Here is a 20,018-nt window from a genome sequence, read left to right on the forward strand (position 1 = left end):
ATGATTTCCAGGAGAAATCTCAGGAACCTCAGATATGCAGATGACACTACCCTTATGGCAGAAAATGAAGAGGAACTAAAAAGCCTCTTGATTAAGGTGAAAGAGGAGAGTGAAAAAGTTGGCTTAAAGCTCAATATTCAGAAAACTAAGATCATGGCATCTGGTCCCATCACTTCATGGGAAATAGATGGTGAAACAGTGGAAGCAGTGTCAGACTTTATTTTTGTGGGCTCCAAAATCACTGCAGATGGTGACTGCAGCCATGAAATTAAAAGACGGTTACTCCTTGGAAGGAAAGTTATGACCAACCTAGATAACATATTGAAAAGCAGAGACATTACTTTGCCAACAAGAGTCCATCTAGTCAAGACTATGGTTTTTCCAGTGGTCATGTATGGATGTGAGAGTTGGACTGTGAAGAAGGCTGAGCTCCAAAGAATTGATGCTTTTGAACTGTGGTGTTGGAGAAGACTCCTGAAAGTCCCTTGGACTGCAAGGAGATCCAACCAGTCCATCCTAAAGGACATCAGTCCTGGGTTTTCATTGGAAGGACTGATGCTGAAGCTGAAACTCCAATACTTTGGCCACCTCATGTGAAAAGTTGATTTATCGGAAAATACTCTGATCCTGGGAGGGATTGGGGGCAGGAGGAGAAGGGGATGATAGAGGATGAGATGGCTGGATGGCGTCACCGACTCGATGGTCATGAGTTTGAGTGAACTCCGGGTGTTGGTGATGGACAGGGAGGCCTGGCATGCTGTGATTCATGGGGCCATAAAGAGTTGGACATGACTGAGCGACTGAACTGAACTGAACTGAGGCAGTAAGAAATTCAGACATATTCTAGAGAAAATGATGTTTTCTTAGTCACCCCTCATGTCCAACTCTTTGCGACATCATGGAATGTACCCCACCAGGCTCCTCTGTCTATGGGGATTCTCCAGACTAATATACTGGAGTGCGTTGCCATGCCCTCCTCAAGGGGATCTTCCCAACCCAGGGTTGAACCTAGGTTTCCCCATTGCAGGCAGATTCTTTACCAACTGAGCCAATTCCTTAAGGTTTATTCTTTGATCACTATTTTTTGAGATTTAGGGAAAAGTGATTTCTTCAGTGTTTAAATATATTTGAGAACAACTACATAATAAGTTGTAGTTTAAAGGTTAAACAATGAGTTTTATGAAATTACGTTTTTTCATTCCACTTTCAGAGAATATGACTTATTATTTTGTCATGAATCCAAGGAAGCTATACTTTAAATAACTAACCTGGGTAATTCTGATGCCTGTGATCCATGAACTACACTTTGAGAAAGATTAGTTTAAAATGTAAGGTCCCCATATGATCTTCTTTGTTTTTTTGTCTTGATATTTCAAGCCCTAGAACAAATTCAGTCCAGAGGCCAGTGGAGAACATGTCCAAGGCTAGGGAAGCGCAGTAAATAGGGCTTGTGGGTCATGTATTGAACACAGATGATGGAAGCCCTAACTATTTGGAATTAAGCATTATTAATATAAACAAATCCCACTTCTATTTGTCTTGGTTATATTCATTACTGTAGTTGATGAGAAGGCTTGCAAGGAAGGTATTTTGGTATTATTTCATGAAGGTATAGGAACAGGGTTGGAAAATATTTATTAGTATTATATTCACAACAACAGAATGAACGGAGAACACTGTTATGGTGAAGAAAAATCTTATTTAGATTTAAATATATGCATAGATTTAAATTTACTGAAAATGAGCAAGAAGCTTTCTGAAATATTCAGTGGTTAGCCTAATAGTTTTTGTTTGATTTCTAATGAATATAAACAAAATATTTGTGCATGAAAGCCCCATTCTGTCATTCATTTAGTCTATAAAAATATGTTTAAGATGCAGAATGTATTCATTAAGTTGAAAATAAAAATGTTAACCATTTTTAATTGAGTTGTCATTAAATAAATTCTCTGAGCTCTTCTTTCAGAAAACTCTAAACTCTGTGAACCTAGCTTTATTGTAGCTATTTGTAGCAGACATATTCAAAGGAAACTTCAAATCCAAATGCACCTGGGGGACTTAACAATTTTTAGCAAGTTAAGAAAATGACAGTAGTCACAATAAAATGGTAAAAATTATCCAGTTAAAAATTTTTGCTTAGGACTTCCCTGGTAGTCCAGCGTTTAAGACTCCTCACTTCTAATATAGGAGGTGTGGGTCGGGGAACTAAGATCCCACATATTGCATGGAGGACAAAAATAAAGTTTTGCTTTAAATTATAGCTCATTTACTATAGCTTTCTTAAATAATTTAGTTTAATGCTAATTAAATATTTAATTATTTTAAAAAATAGAGTTGGTATTTATTTTAAGAGCTCTATATAACTTGATCTATGACATGACATGTTTTACAGACATATAACATTATCCTGGTTTTTACATACAGTATTCACAGAGGTTAGTACCAGTTTTAACAGGGAAAAGCTTACTATTTTAGCCCTGAGTGTTGATATATTGATGATGACCTAAGAAGACTTAGAATATATGTAGAGACTTCTCAACTTTTTGCTTAGGTCATATTCCTGGCATTCTGAATCCAAACCTTTAAATGAACAGTGGGATATAAAGCCCAAACTCAGTTATGAAAGGAAAATTTGCTACTAATTGTTATTGTTGTTCAGTTACCCAGTTGGTTCCAACTCTTTGTGACCCCATGGACTGCAGCCTGCCAGGCCTCTCTGTCCCTCACCATCTCACAAACTTTGCCCAAGTTCATGTCCATTGCATTGGTGATGCCATCCAGCCATCTCATCCTCTGATGCCCTCGTCTCCTTCTACTCTCAATCTTTCCAGCACCAGGGACTTTTCCAATGAGTTAGCTAGTTTCAGCTTCAGCATCAGTCCTTCCAACAAGTATTCACGGTTGATTTACCTTAAGATTGGCTGGTTTGATCTCCTTGCTGTCAGGGACTCTCAGGAGTCCTCCAGCTCCACAGTTCAAAGGCGTCGAGTTTTCAGTGCTCCAACTTCTTTATGGTCCAGCAATCACAACCGTATGTGACCACTGGGAAAACCATAACCTTAACTATACGGACCTTTTTTGGCACAGTGATGTCTCTGCTTTTCAACACACTGTCTAGGTTTGTCATAGCTTTCCTGCCAAGAAGCAAACATCTTACTTCATGGCTGCACTCAATTTAGAGCCCAAGAAGAGGATATCTGTCACTACTTCCTCTTTGTCCCCCTCAATTTGCCTTGCAGTAGGGGGTCAGATGCCATGATCTTAGTTTTTTTAATATTTACTTTTAAGCTAGCTCATTCCCTCTCTACCTTCACCCTCATCAAGAGGCTCTTTAGTTCCTCTTTGCTTTTTGTCATTAGAGTAGTATCATCTGCATATCTGAGACTGTTGATGTTTCTCCTTCCTACCTTGATTCCTGCTTGTAACTCACCCAGCCAGGCATATCTCATGATGTGCTCAGTGTATACATTAAATAAACAGGGTGACAGCAGACAGCCCTGTCGTACTCCTTTCCCAATCTTGAAACTTTACTAATAATGTATCAGACTAATTGTGAGGTATTTTATTTACCTCCAAGATAATGTCAGTTTTATTGATTAATTGATAATTTGTTCATCAATAAAAATCATCCATGTGTTACATATTTATACACTACCTACTCAAAGTTGTGTTAGGGTGAAAGCTGATCATCCTTCCTTCCAGTTGGTGCCTATAATTCATACATAAAGGGTGTTATAACTTCATTCCAAGACTGGTGAAAGTCTTTCAAACTTGTACAGTGTTACTTATGTTATCAGAGAGTAAAATTATCAGTAAGATCAAAGACTTCATCTGATAGAGTTTTGGATATGCATTTTGATAAGTATTACTTAGAGGTACATGGTTAAACAGACTTCATTATTTGAAGATATTCAAATTCAGTATTTGAAGATATTAGAATTGATTAAACAATTGAAGATAATAGAACTGATTAAACAATTGGTTAAAAATCGAAAAACCAAGAGAGTTCCAGAAAAACATCTACTTCTGCTTTATTGACTATTCCAAAGCCTTTAACTGTGGATCAGAACAAACTGTGGAACATTCTTCAAGAGATGGGAATACCAGACCACCTTACCTGCCTCCTGAGAAATCTGTATGCAGGTCAAGAAGCAACAGTTAGAACTGGACATGGAACAATAGACTCGTTTCCAAATCAGGAAAGGAGTACATCAAGGTTGTATATTGTCACCCTGCTTATTTAGCTTATATGCAGAGTATATCATGCCAAATGCCAGGCTGGATGAAGCTCAAGCTGGAATCAAGATTGTTGGGAGAAATATCAATAACCTCAAATATGCAGAAGGCACCACCCTTTTGGCAGAAAGCAAAGAACTAAAGAGCCTCTTGATGAAAGTGAAAGAGGAGAGTGGAAAAAGCTGGCTTGAAACTCAACATTCAGAAAACTAAGATCATGGCATCAGGTCCCATCACTTCATGGCAAATAGATGGGGAAACAATGGAAACAGTGACAGACTATTTTCTTGGGCTCCAAAATCCCTGTAGATGGTGACTGCAGCCATGAAATTAAAACACACTTGCTCCTTGGAAGACAAGCTATGACCAACCTAGATAGCATATTAAAAAGCAGGGACATTACTTTGCCAACAAAGGCCCATCTAGTCAAGGCTGTGGTTTTTCCAGTAGTCATGTATGGATGTGAGAATAAGGAAATCTGAGCACTGAAGAACTGATGTTGTTGAACTGTGGTGTTGGAGAAGACTCTTGAGAGTCCCTTGAACTGCAAGGAAATCTAACTAGTCCATCCTAAAGGAAATTAGTGCTGAATATACATTGGAAGGACTGATGCTGAAGCTGAAACTCCAGTACTTTGGCCACCTGATGTGAAGAACTGACACATTGGAAGAGACCCTAATGCTGGGAAAGATTGAAGGTGGGAAGAGAAGGGGACAACAGAGGATGAGATGGTTGGATGGTATCACCGACTCGATGGACATGAGTTTGAGCAAGCTCTGGGAATTGGTGATGGGCAAGGAAGCCTGGTGTGCTGCAGTCCATGGGTTGCGAAGAGTCGAATATGACTAAGCAACTGAACTGAATTGAACTGGTTTTTGGAAAGAGAAGTCAACAATATGATAACACATACCCAGAAATTTCAGTTAAAAGTTTACCTATCATTTGGACTCTGTTATTTTTTCTCATTACCTATACAGTGAATTTAATAGATTGTGCAGTTCTGTAGTCATAATCTGAAGTGCCATTTAAGCAAATCAAGTTTTAGAAGCAGGAGAGGAGCATTGAGAGCAGGAGAGGAGTGATTTTGACACTGATGATAATACTTTCTTGTGTACCAATCTTTTGTCTTTGCTTTTATTGCATTTGTAGAGTCAAAGAATAAAATCAGTGTGAAAAAATGTGTTCTATGATCCCTAAACTCTCTAAATGACATTTCAAAGCCATGCAGTCCATTTCAATGAACAGTTTTCTAGATGTTTTTTTAATGTTGCTCACATATGGGATATTTACTTTCCAGTAGTTTTCTGTCACCTTCAGATGAAATAAGGACTCTAATCATAAGCAAAATTGACTACATGATTTATAAATTTTGGCTCATTATAAAGATAGCCATTTTTTAAAATACGAGGTTTTGCAACTTTATTCATAGAAGTATTTATTTTTGAGTCCACTCTTAGTGTACTTAAATAATTTTCACTTTAAATTACTCATGGTTACTGTTATCTCCCATTTTTGCTTTGTAGCATTGGTTGACATTTCAGAGAGTGTGAGTTGGCGTAGGGCTGGAAAATATGTAATTATAAGAATCACCTGCTCTTGAATTTTCCATTATATAGTAGTCATGATTCAGTCAGACTTTTCATAGGTGTTTGATTTGGAATGAGAAGTTTTTCTTCTTCTGTGACCCATGATTAAAATGTGGCCTTTTGGTAAATAAATAGAAGATAGTTTCTGCATAATCCAGATGTGAATCAGAGCTGGTGAAGCAATGTAAATCTTTGACCTGTATCATACAAGCAGTAATATACGTAATTGAAAATTTATTTTAAAATTAAGTGCAGTAAACCTTTTCTTTAATGCTCTGTAGCTCAGAGCAGTCTAAGTGCTAAAATGCAGCAAGCTGCATATTAAGGAAAGTTTTGCTTCACTTAATATTCCTCAAAGGAATTCCAGTAAAAGAAAATCTACTACAACTACATTTGAATATTTTCTTTTCTTTTAATGAGTTATAACCATGAATGTAAATAGTTATCAGCATTATGATCAATAGCATTTAGCATTATACCTTTCACATTATGGTAAAGGTGGGGGATAGACTATACTTCCTAACTGAAAGTGGAACACCTTTACAGTAGTGTTTGGATAATATCCTTACCTATTGCATTAACTTTTATAAATCTTTATGGTTTAAAATTGCAGTTTTCAATTAATTGTGGAATTGTGTACCCATTTCCTGATGGTAGTTCATGGTTTTTTTCTGGATATTGCAGCAACTGGTACATTTTCCTATGCATAGTTCAGTTTGTGTATTTAAGATTTTCTGTTAAGATACTATATTTGTATATGTACATTATTTCTCTGCACTGTAAATATAAATTGCTCTGTTTGTTTAGTTACCAAGTTGTGTCCAACTCTTTTGTGACCCCATACACTGTAGCCTGCCAGGCTCCTCTGTTATGTGGAATTTCCCAGGCGAGGATACTGGAGTGAGTTGCCATTTCCTTCTCCAGGGGATCTTCCTGACCCAGGGACTGAACCCATGTCTCTTGCAATAGCAACTGGATTCTTTACTGCTGAGAAACCAGGGAAGCCTTATAAATATAAGTTAATATCATTTCAAAGAGTTGGACACGACTAGTGACTAAGAGTTGGACACGAATGAGCGACTTCACTTTCACTTTTCACCCTCATGCATTGGAGAAGGAAATGGCAACCCACTCCAGTGTTCTTGCCTGGAGAATCCCAGGGACGGGGGAGCCTGGTGGGCTGCTGTCTCTGGGGTCGCACAGAGTCGGACACGACTGAAGTGACTTAGCAGCAGCAGCAGCAGCAGCAGTGACTGAACAACATCCCACTGTCTTAGTCACTGTGGGCTGCTATAACAAAAGTACAATATATTGCATGATTAAACAAAAATTTATTTCTCATAGTTCTGGTATCTGAGAAGTTCAAGATTAAGGTGCCCAGGGTTCTGGCCAATTCTATTCCTAGTGAGGGCCCTCTTCCTAGTTTGCAGATAGACATCTTACTTTGTAAGAGAGAGAGAGAGAGTTAGTGGGCAGGAGGGAGAGAGAGAGAGAAAATAAGCTCATTATGTCTCCTCTTACAAGGACAATAATCCCATCACAAGGGCTCCCCCATAATGAACTAATTACCTCTCAAAGTCCCCATCTCCAAATACCCTCACACTGGGGATTAGGATTTCAAAATATGAATTGTAGAGGGACAGAAACATTCTGTTTGTGTTCTGTTCTGTAGCAGTCTCTCACAAGGGCTTTATAACTTTGGATATCTATCCCATTAATTGAATTGATATTAGAATGATTAATCTAGAGTCAAATGTTACATTTTATTTAAAATTTTGAAATGTCCTTTGTAAATGAAGCTAAAGCTTTAAAAATGTTTCATGTGAACCTATCAATTCTAAAATACATAAGATTCTAAAATATCAACAAGAATGTATTCAAAGTAAGTTGTTTCAAATTGCATGTCTCCTAGGGAGATAGAGGCATTAATTTTGTATCCTATTAATATCTTTATATCTATTCTGCTATTTCACTATTTATGTTCATTTTCAGTATTCTGTGCTTTAAGTTTTTATTGCCTCACTCCACAGTGTCTTTTTAATGCCTTCTAATTTAGTTTCATTTGTCACCGCTCTTCTAAAGTTAGATTCTATATGCACTACTTCCCTGCTTCCCTGGTGGCTCAAATGGTAAAGAATCTGCCTGCAATTTGGGAAACCTGGGTTTGATCACTGGGTTGGGAAGATACCCTGGAAAAGGGAATGGTGGCCCACTCTAGTAATCTTGCCTGGAGAATCCCATGGACCAAGGAGCCTGGTGGGCTACAGTCCATGGGGTTGCAAAGAGTTAGACACAACTGAGTGACTAAGCACAGTACATACACTCTACTATAAACCTCCTTGTGAAATATTTGATACGTTAGACCTCCAACCCTCTTCATGCACTTCTCCAGTGGCTCAGTGGTAAGGAATCCATCTGCAATTCAGGAGACGTGTGTTTGATCCCTGGTTGAGAAGATTCCCTGGAGAAGGAAATGGGCACCTGCTCCTGTATTCTTGCCTGGGCAATTCCATGAACAGAGGAGCCTGGCAGGCTATAGTCCGTAGGGTTGAGAAAGAGTCAGACACTACTTAGTGACTAAACAACAACACTCTTCATATACGAGGCATGGCATGTTATAGACAGTAATTATTGGTTAACATGGAAATGGAGAAAAAAGTAGCCTCTTTCTATTTGTTGTCTATGATGTTGTAGTAGCTAGGTGTATTAACTAGACTGTTTCCTTCTTTGACTCTTCTGTTCCCTCTCTGTGTGCAATCTCCCAAGTTCCACTCCTCAGTTATTTAGTTTTCACTTAGAGAAACCTTGAGTATTGCCTCTATATAAGTAACTCCATTCTTTCTCTCCAGGTCAGCTTTCTCATGAGTTTCAGTTACATATCTACAATTGTCCTCTGGATATCCTGCATCTTTTCATACATAACTGGCTCAAAATCAAGCCCAAAATCTTCCTCTGCTCCTTCTTTCTGTGTTTCTTTATTACCATCACAACATTACCTTTCCCATAGCCATTATTCGTTTTTATCTCCTTCCAATCACTGTACATACTAAATGTTTATTGCATTTCTTAGAAAGTATTCTGAATTGTTATTCTTTTTCCTTACAATGTTAGTAAACTCCTTGTTAGTAACCCTGAAATAGACCTTCTACAAGCCATTTCATTCTATAAACTATTGCCAGAGTTTATTTCTTAATTATATTTTTCTTTATGAATCTCCTTTAGTCTAAAATCTTCAAGGGGTAGACTATGGAAGTGGTTTTTAAAAGCTTTTTTATAAAAAAAAATTACTGAACAACTTTGGTTAAATAAAATTTTACACGGAACCCAAACAGAGCAGTGAACCTGTAGTTGTTTTGGGTGAAAATATTTAAGTGTAAGTGTTAGTTGCTCAGTCGTATTCAACCCTTTGCGATCCCATGGGCTGTAGCCTGCCAGGCTCCTCTGTCTGTGGAATTCTCCAGGCAAGAATACTGGAGTGGGTTGCCATTCCATCTTTCAAAATTTTATTTGGGCTCTACCTACACATTGTCCCCTGGGCAATTCTTTGGAATTTTTGGAACATTTTAGAATACAATTTGAAACTGTTGGCTCTAGTACAAAATCTTTATTTAGGAATTAGGCTGTTCCGTTCAGCCAATCTGTTTACTCCATACAACTGTTCCATAGTTGTAAATTTCATCTTCGTGCCTTGACTTTTATCATGGTTAGTGCTCAGTATGCTGTAAAACCACCATTCTCCTTCTTTAAATCTTATTCATATTTCCAATGCTATTCAGTCATCACCTCTTCTCTAAACATATGAATGTTGTTCAGTCACTAAGTTGTGTCTGAATCTTTGCAACCCCATAGACTGTAGCATGCTAGGCTTCTCTGTCCTTCACCATCTCTTGGAGTTTGCTCAAATTCATGTCCATTGAGTCGCTGACGCCTTCCAACCATTTCATCCTCTGTCATCCCCTTCTGCCTTCAATCTTTCCCAACATCAAGGTATTTTCCAATGAGTATGAATGAACATATGAATGAATATTTAGGAAATAAGACTTGGGTATCACTTCTGATGATGTAGATGTATTTTGAGTGGGTATTATTTTCTTTTTTTGGAAATTACGTGTGTCTTACAATTAATTACTATGTAAGCAGAGGTCCCTGCAAGTGTATCTTGGGGATATTGTGGATTTTGTTTCAGACTACCACAACAAAGCAGATATCCTAATAAAGAGAGTCACACAATTATCTTTGGTTTTCCAGTTCATATAAAAGTATGTTTACACTATAGTGCAGTCTATTAAATACGCAATAATTTTTGTCTAAAAAATGTACATACCTTCATTTACAAATGCTTTATTGCTAAAAAAAAAAGACTGTACATCATCTGAGCCTTCAGCAAGGGATGCTCTTTTTGTTAGTATAGTTTCTTCCCTTGATATTGTGTGGTGGTTGCTGAAGGGCTAAGTGGTTGAGGCAGTTTCTTAGATAGTAGTGAAGTTTGCTGCATCAATTATGTCTTCCTTTCACATTTTTTTTCTATATCACACATGCTGTTTAGTAGCATTTTACATACAATAGGACATCTTTCAAAATTGGAGTCAATCCTCTCAAACCCTGCTGCTGCTTTATCAACTAACTTTATGTAATACTTTAAATCCTTTGTTGTCAAAATGTTAACAGTCTTAACAGCACCTTCACTGGGAGCAGATTCCATCTTAAGAAACCACTTTTTTAACTTATCTATAAGAAGCAACCCCTCATCCGGTTAAGGTTTACCACGAGATTGCGAAAATTTGAGTCGTATCATCAGACTTCATTTCTAATTTTAGTCCTCTTACTATTTCCGTGTCTGCAGTTTTTTCCTTTACTAAGTCTTGAATCACTCAGTCATTCAAATTCTTCCAACTAAGTCCTGTTAATGTTGATATTTTTACCACTTTCCGTAAATCATAAATGTTCTTAATGGCAAATGCAATGGTGAATCCTTTCCAGAAGGTTTTTAATTGACTTTGCCTGCTTCTCTGGTTGCTCAGATGGTAAAGAATCTGCCTGCAATGCAAGAGACCCAGGTTTGAACCCAGGTTGAGAAGATCCCCTGAAGAAGGCAATGGCTACCCACTCCAGTATTCTTGCCTGGAGAATTCCATGGACAGAGGAGCTTGGTGGGCTACAGTCCATGGGGTCGCAAAGAGTCAGACATGATGGAGTGACTACTTTCACTTTCTTTTCACATTTATCATAGGAATCACTATTGATGGCAGCTAGATCCATTTGAAATATATTTATTAAATAATAAGATTTGAAAGTCAAACTGACTCCTTGATCTATGGGCTGCAGAATGGATATTATGTTAGCAAGCATTAAAACATCATTAATCTCATAGTACAGCTTCATCAGAGTTCTCAGGTGACCAAGTACATGTCAATATTTGGTAATTTTCTGAAAGGAAACTTTTTTTTTTTTTCTTAAGCAGTAGGTCTCAACAGTGGGCTTGAAATATTCAGCAAACCACATTGTTAACAGATGACGCATTATCCAGGCATTATATAGCATAGTTCTTAAGGGCCTTAAGGTTTTTGGAATGGTGTTCAATATAAAATCACCAAGTATATTAGCCTCTACCAAGGGAATCAGCCTGTCCTTGAAACTTTGAATATAGCCATTGACTTCTCCTCTTTAGCTATGAAAGTCCTAGATGACATCTTCTTTCAAAAGAAGGCAGTTTTTTCTACACTGAAAATCTGTTTAGTATATTACCTTCATTAATCATCATAGGTAGATCTACTGGATAACTTGCTACAGCTTCTGTATTATCACTTGCTACTTTACCTTGCAGTTTTATGTTATGGAAATAGCTTCTTTATATTTACCAGCTTCGGTTAGCTTCAGACTTCATCTGGAGCTTTCTCAGCTCTCTCAGCCTTCATGAAATTGAAGAGAATTAGGCCTGACTCTGAATTAGGCTTTGGCTTAAGGGAATGTTGATCTCTAACCAGACCACTAGAAGTTTCTCCATATCAGCATTAAAACAGCTTAGCTTTCTTATCATTTGTGTGCTCACTGGGATAACACTTTTAAATTCCTTCAAGAGTTTTTTCCTTAGGATTTATGACTTGGCTAGTGCAAGAGGCCTGGCTTTCAGTCTGTCTCAACTTTTGACATGCCTTTCTCAATAAGTTTAATCATTTCCAGTTTTTAAATTAAAGTGAGAGTCATGTGACTTGTCCTTTCACTTGAACACTATGGCAATAACCCGTGGTAGAGGTACAGATTGGCCTAATTGCATTATTATTGTGTCTCAGGAAATAGAGAGACCTGAGGAGAGGGAAAGAAATAAGGGAACAATCAGAACACATACAACATTTATCAGTTAAGTTTGCCATCTTATATGGGGATGATTTGTGGTGCCCTCAAACAATTACAATAGTAATATCAAAGGTCAGTTCAGTTCAGTTGCTCAGTCATGTCTGATTTTGTGACCACATGGACTGCAGCACACCAGGCTTCCCTGTCCATTACCAACTCCCGGAGCTTGCTCAAACTCATGTCCCTTGAGTCAGTGATGCCATCCAACCATCTCATCCTCTGTTATCCCTTCTCCTGCCTTCAGTTTTTCCTAGCATCAGGGTCTTTTCCAAGAATCAGAAGCAACAGTTAGAACTGTTGCTTCAGGTGGCCAAAGAATTGAAGCTTCAACTTCAGCATCAGTCCTTCCAATAAATATTCAGGATTGATTTCCTTTAGGATTGACTAGTTGGATCTCCTTGCAGTCCAAGGGACTCTCAAGAGTCTTTTCCAACACCACAATTCAAAAGCATCAATTCTTCAGCATTCAGCTTTCTTTATGGTCCAACTCTCACATCCATACATGACTACTGGAAAAACCATAGCTTTGACTGGACAGACCTTTGTTGGCCAAGTAATTACTCTGGTTTTTAATATGCTGTCTAGGTTGACCATAGCTTTTCTTCCAAGGAGCAAGCATCTTTTAATTTCGTGGCTGTAGTCACCATCTGCAGTGATCTTGGAGCACCCCCAAATAAAATCTCTCACGGTTCCCATTGTTTTCTCATCTATTTGCCGTGAAGTGATGGGACTGATTGCCGTGATCTTAGTTTTCTGAAAGTTGAGTTCTAAGGCAGCTTTTAAACTCTCCTCTTTCACTTTCACCAAGAGGCTCTTTAGTTCTTTACTTTCTGCCATAGGGTGGTGTCATATGCATATCTAAGGTTATTGATATGTCTCCAGGCAATCTTTATTCCAGCTTGTGCTTCATCCAGCCCGGCATTTTGCATGTTGTACTCTGCGTGTAAGTTAAATAAACAGTGACAACATACAGCCTTGATGTAATCCTTTTGAAGTTTGGAACCAATCTATTGTTCCAGCTCTAGTTCTAACTATTGCTTCTTGACCTGCATACAGATTTCAAGAGGCAGGTCAGCTGGTCTGGTATTCCCATCTCTTTAAGAATGTTCCAGAGTTTGTTGTGATCCACACAGTCAAAGGCTTTGGTGTAGTCAATAAGGCAGAAGTAGATGTTTTTCTGGAACTCTCTTGCTTTTCCAGTGATCCAGTGGATGTTGGCAATTTGATCTCTGGTTCCTCTGCCTTTTCTAAATCCAGCTTGAACATCTGGAAGTTCATGGTTCATGTACTGTTGAAGCCTGGCTTGGAGAATTTTGAACATTACTTTGCTAGCGTGTGTGATGAGTGAAATTGTGCAGTAGGTTGAATGTTCTTTGGAATCACCTATCTTTGGGATTGGAATGAAACTGAACTTTTCTAGTCCTGTGGCCACTGCTGAGTTTTCCAAATTTGCTGGTGTATTTAGTGCAGCATTTTCACAGCATCATCTTTTAGGATTTGAAATAACTCAACTGGAATTGCATCACCTCCATTAGCTTTTTTCATAGAGATGCTTTGTAAGGCCCACTTGACTTCGCATTCCAGGATGTCTGGCTCTAGGTGAATGATCACACCATTGTTGTTATCTAGGTCATGAAGATCTTTTTTGTACATTTCTTCTGTATATTCTTGCCACCTCTTCTTAATATCTTCTTCTTCAGTTAGGTCCATACCATTCTGCCCTTTATTGTTCCCATCTTTGCATGAAATATTCCTTTGGTATCTCTAATATTCTTGAAGAGATCTCTATTTTTTCCCATTCTATTGCTTTCATCTATTTCTTTGCATTGAGCACTGAAGAGGACTTTCTTATCTCTCTCTGCTACTCTTTGGAACTCTGCATTCAAATGGGTATATCTTTTCTTTTCTCTTTTGTCTTTAGCTTATCAAAAGGTCACTGATTACAGATTACCAAACAGATATAATTTTAATAATGAAGAAGTTCGAAGTAGTGTGAAAATTTCAGGACCAAATGCTTTGAAATATGGTGCTGATAAATTTGCTAGAAGCAGGAATGCCACAAACCTTCAATTTGTAAAAAAAAAAAAAAAAAAAGATGAAAAAAACATAATATCTGAAAAATGAAGTAAAGCAAATTGCCATAAAATGAAGTATGCCTCTGTTTTATGCTTATTATATTTGAAATCCCTGAACTGAATGACTTTAAGCATTCAAAAGGATGGGTTCAAGATTGTTTGATGCCAAATTTAAATGTTAACTTCACACATCTAAGAATAATATCCATGTGACCAAAATCAATAATTTAAAATGTGTTTTATTATTTTTACATTTGTTTTCTCTTAGGACCTACAACATACAATCCTGTTTTTAAGAAATCCTGCTTCATACTCTCATTTGTTAAAGCATCAAAGCGTTTTAAAGATTCCAAAGAGATTACTCCTGGTCCAGCGACATATGAGGTTTGTCAATAATATTTCTCTTTAAATAATAACATAAGAATGAAAAAATTTCCAGAACGTCACTGGAAATGTCTTCATTAAAGTCTTTTCCATATGATCTATTCTTATTACTAACCAGAACCTTTTAGCTGATAATGACTTTGTAAAAAATATATTCTGACATTTCTTAAAGATTTAAGAATTATTTAATAACTCATATATAAATAGCCTCAACAGCATTAATGCATATATATATAATTTTATATCTCTACAACTTTAAATATTTACTTGTCTATGTACACAAATCGAAATTTCCAAATATTTGTTGAAATTGAGAGTTTATTAAAGAGCATGGAAGAAGAAAGCCCTGCAGATCTGGAAGAACAGGTTTGATCTTTTATTTTCTTTTAATAAATGCAGATGGTTTGGATTCATAATAAATAAATGTCTCATTCTGTTGTGGGTCTTCTGATTGTACGGAGGAGGCTGAAATAAACTGCTGGGTTTTAGAAATTGTGTTCACTATAGGCTTTAATACCTGTTTTGGATGAAAAAGTCTTCCCATTGGCTTATAGCAGTTAATTTAAGAGTGCAAACCATAGTGAATGTTCTTATCTGAGGTAGTTAATGACAAATTTATCTGTATTGAATGTATGTTTTTCTACTTAAAATGTCATAATCCAAATAGTTTTTCAGCATTCTGTCAAAAGCATAATCATAATATAATAGCAAAAAAGGAAGAAAATCAAGTAAGTTATGAAAGACTTGTTATTTTTACCCATTGGCTATTGATTTTCCCAGAAGATCACTGTTAATGTCTATTGATAAGCAAATACTTTTATAAGATTTACTTCAGAAAGGGAAAATATGATAAATAGAGCCTTCATAGTAGTTCAGAATGTGAAAGTAAAAGAATGATACATTATATATTTAATGTTTTAGAGCCTTGCCTGTGTAGTATAAGGCAAGACTTGCAAATTAGAAACTTACAATTGTAAAGATTTGGCAAAGTTTATGACATATTTACTCTTGATTGTTGGGTATAAGGAAGGGTCTTTAAGCAAGTATTGATCAGTAAACTATTAGTCTTAATGAAGTAGGTTAGGTATTATAGATGTTCACAGTTTGATAATATTAAATCATATTAAATCCTTAGTTGCTTGTGTCCACACTCCTTTTTAAAAGTGATTTTAATGTTGTCCACAAAATACAAATGCCAGTAAATCTGATGCTACCTTTTCGTTTTGTGATATACTTGTCAGAGAAGATGTACCAATTAGTCTTCCTTGTATTTAAAGATGCTTTTCCTTTCACTGAGATTTAATAATTTTTATTTATACATCAATCATTTGTTGTGAAAAATTATTTTCCACATCAGAAGAAAACATTTATGGATTTAACAATGAGGTATAATTAAGGTAATGCCTGAAATTTCAAACTAATATATCCATACATTATATAGTCTATATAATACTACAGTGCTTGGTAACTTTTCTATTGAAAACTACCTGTATTTTTTTTTGTCTTCGCAACACCATTTGTTTCCTTATAATTTGCTCTGAGTTTTTAGTTTGATGCTTCTCTTTTCCTTTATCATGTTTAATAAATTTAAATGGATGATCTAAAAACATATTTGCCTTAAATATTTTACTTTTTTTAATAGAAAAAGATGATTCTAGAAATTTATAACACTTTTGAGATTGCAATATGAGATTCTATTTGGAAAATACTTAAATGTATATAATGTCTGCCATCGAGATGGTTAGAGGTTTCTTTAGTATTTCATGTCCACTTTGGATCCCAATTGTTGGATGTTCCTTTTCTTTACATCCTTACCAACCTATTTTATTCTTGTCTTTTTGATGATACCTACCAGTTGTGAGGTGATATCTCACAACTCATGGTTGGTTCCATGTCTTGGCTATTGTAAGTAGTGCCACAGTGAATGCTGAAGTGCATGTATCTTGTTGAATTATGGTTTTATCCAGATATATCCCCAGGAATGGGATTGGTGGGTCATGTGGTAGCTCTATTTTTAGTTTAAAAAACTAAAGAACCCCCATACTGTTCTCTATAATGACTGTACCAATTTACATTCCTATCAACAGTGTGTGTGTGGGGGTGTTCTATTGTCTCCACACCCTCTCCAGCATTTATTGTTTGTAGACCTTTTGATGATGGCTATTCTAACCATGTGAAGTGACACCTCATTGTAGTTTTGATTTGCATTTGTCTAAGTAGTTATGTTCAGCATCTTTTTCATGGGCTTTTTGGCCACCTATATGTCTTCTTTGGAGAAAAGTCTATTTAGATCTGCTCATTTTTTGATTCCTTTTTTTCCTTCTGTTAATCTGCATGAGCTATTTGTTTGGAGATTAATTCCTTGTTGGTCTCATCGTTTCCAAATATTTTCTCCCATTTTGAGGGTTGTCTTTTTTTTTTTTTTTTTTTATAGTTTCCTTTGATGTGTAAAAGTTTAATTAACAGCTTTTAATTAAAAGCTGTTTGTTTATTTTTGTTTTTATTTTCATTATTCTAGAAAGTGGATCCCAAAAGATATTGCTGTGATTTATGTCAAAGACTGTTCAGCCTATGTTTTCCTCTTAAGAGTTTTATACCATCTGATCTTACATTTAGTTTTTTAATTAATTTTGAGTTTATTTTTGTGTATGGTATTTGAGAATTTTCTAATTTCACTCTTTTACATGATGCTGTCCAGTTTTTCCAGAATCACTTATTGAAGAGACTGTCTTTTCTCCATTGTATATTCTTGCCTCCTTTGTCATAGATTAATTGACCATAGGTACATGAATTTATTTTTTGGCTTTCTATCCTGTTCCATTGATCTGTAAGTTTGTCTCTGTGCCAGTACCATGCTGTTCTGATTACTGTAGCTTTATAGTATAATCTTAAGTCGTGAAGCCCGATTCCGTAAGCTCCTTCTTTTTTTCTCAAGATTGCTTTGACTATTTGGGGTCTTTTGTGTCTCCATACAAATTTTAAGAAATGCAAAAAGTGCCATTAGTTACTTGATAAGGATTAACTTGAATCTGTAGATCACCTTGGATGATAGTATACTTATTTTGACAATATTTATTCTTCCAATCCAGATACATAGTATAACTATATGTCATCTTTGATTTCTCTCATCAGCATCTTATAGTTTTGAGAGTACAGGTCTTTTGCCTACTTAGGTACATTTATCCCTAGGTATTTTATTCTTTTTGAAGCAGTAATAAGTGGGATTATTTCCTTAATTTCTCTTTCTAATCTTTCATTGTTAGTGTACAGAAATGCAAGAGATTTCTGTGTATTGATATTGTATCCTACAACTTTATCAAATTCATTAATGAGCTCCACTAGTTTCTGGTAGCATCTTCAGGATTTTCTGTGTATAGTATCATGTCATCTGCAAACAGTGACAGTTTTGCTTTTTCTTTTACAGTTTTGATTCCTTTTATTACTTTTTCTCCTCAATTGCTGTGAGTAGGACTTTCAAAACTATGGTGAATAAAAATGGTGAGAGTGGACATCTTTATCTTGTTTCTATTCTTAGAGGAAATGTTTTCAGCTTTTTACCTTTGAGTATGATGCTATCTGTGAGTTTGTCATGTATGGCCTTTATTATGTTAAGGTATCTTCCCTCTCTGCCTACTTTCTAGAGAGGGTTTTTTTTTTTTTTTTTTCCTGTAAATTGATGTTGAATTTTGTCAAAGTCTTTTTCTGCATCTGTTACGATGACCACAAGGTTTTATTCTTCAATTTTTTTAATGTGAAGAATTGATGCTTTTGAACTATGGTGTTGAAGAAGACTCTTGAGAGTCCCTTGGACTGCAAGGAGATTCAACCAGTCAATCCTAAAGGAAATTAGTTCTGAATATTCATTGGAAGGACTGATGCTGAAGTTGAAGCTCCAGTACTTTGGCCCCCTGATGTGAAGAACTGACTCATTGGAAAAGACCCTGATGCTGGGAAAGATTGAAGGCAGGAGGAGAAGTGGACAACAGAGAAGGGGATGGCATCACCGACTCGATGGATATGAGTTTGAGTAAGCTCAACTTACTCAAGTTGGTAATAGACAGGGAAACCTGGCGTGCTGCAGTCCGTGGTGTCAAAAAGAGTCGGACATGACTGAGCAACTGAACTGAACTGATCAAAGGGATTGATATTGTGGGTACTGAAGAATCTTTGCATCCCTGGGATAAATCCCACTTGATTATGGTGTATGATCTTTGTAATGTATTGTTGCATTCAGTTCGCTAGTATTTTGTTGACAGATGTTGATTTGCATTTCTGCAGAAGCTTTTTAGTTGGATGTAGTCCCACTTCTTTATTTTTGTTTATACATTTGATGTCATATCCAAAAATATCATTGCCAAGACCAATATCAGGAAACTTTTCCCTATGTTCCTTCTAGAAGTTTTATGGTTTCAGGTGTTCAAGTTAAGTCTTTAATCCATTTTGAGTTAATTACTATGAGTAGTATAAATAAGGGTTCCAGTGTACTTCCAGTTTTCCAAGCATCACTGATAAGAGGATAACATCTTTTCCCATTGTGTATTCCTGATATCCTTTTCAAAGATTAGTTGACGGTATATGAAACAGGTCATTCTGGGCTCTCAAGTTTTTCCATTGCTTATGTGTCTTTTTTTTATGCCAATTTTGACTACTTTAGCTTTGTGACAGAGTTTGAAATCAGGAGGTGTGAGGTTTCTAGCTGTTGTTCTTTCTTAGGAATACTTTGGCTACTCAGGATCTTATATGATTCCATACAAATTTTAGGATTATTTTGTCTGTTTCAGTGAAAATGCCTTTGAAATTTTGATAGAGATTATATGAAATCAATGGATGACTGCATATTGTAGAGTGCATATTTTATTATTATTGATTTTTTAAATTCTTGGACATATGATATCTTACCATTTGTGTCTACTTCAAATTCTTTCATCAGTGTCTTATAATTTTCAGTGTACAGATATTTTTTGTCTTGGTTACCTTTATTCCTAAGTATTTTCTAATGTTTTATGCTATTGTAAATGGGGCTGTTTCCTTTGTGTTTTAGATAGTTTGTGTTAGTGCATAGAAACATAATTGACTTTTATATGTTCAGTTTTCATTCTGCAACTTTTTTGAATTCATTTATTTATTATTTTATTGTATTTCCATTGATATTTTTGTGGCATCTTTAGAATTTTCTGTAGATTTATTTCATCTACAAACAGAAATAATTTTACTTCTTTCTTTACAATTTGGTTGGCTGTTATTTTCATTAAGCTCCCTGATGGCTCAGATGGTAAAGCATCTGCCTGCAATGTGGGAGACCTGGGTTCAATCCCTGGGTTGGGAAGATCCCCTGGAGAAGGAAATAGCAACCCACTCCAGTATTCTTGCCTGGAAAATTCCA

General features: G+C 36.2%; 1 protein-coding gene across 1 annotated transcript in view; it reads left to right on the forward strand.

The window, feature by feature from the left end:
* Positions 1–20,018, forward strand: part of STPG2 (sperm tail PG-rich repeat containing 2) — a 629,653-nt gene that overhangs the window by 345,255 nt on the left and 264,380 nt on the right. Inside the window, exon 12 of the mRNA XM_070372927.1 lies at positions 14,520–14,635. Coding sequence (XP_070229028.1) covers positions 14,520–14,635 — 116 coding nt within the window. The remainder of the gene's footprint in view (positions 1–14,519; positions 14,636–20,018) is intronic.

This window comes from Bos mutus, chromosome 6 (assembly GCF_027580195.1).
Source record: "Bos mutus isolate GX-2022 chromosome 6, NWIPB_WYAK_1.1, whole genome shotgun sequence".
In the NCBI taxonomy this organism is placed as follows: Eukaryota; Metazoa; Chordata; class Mammalia; order Artiodactyla; family Bovidae; genus Bos; species Bos mutus.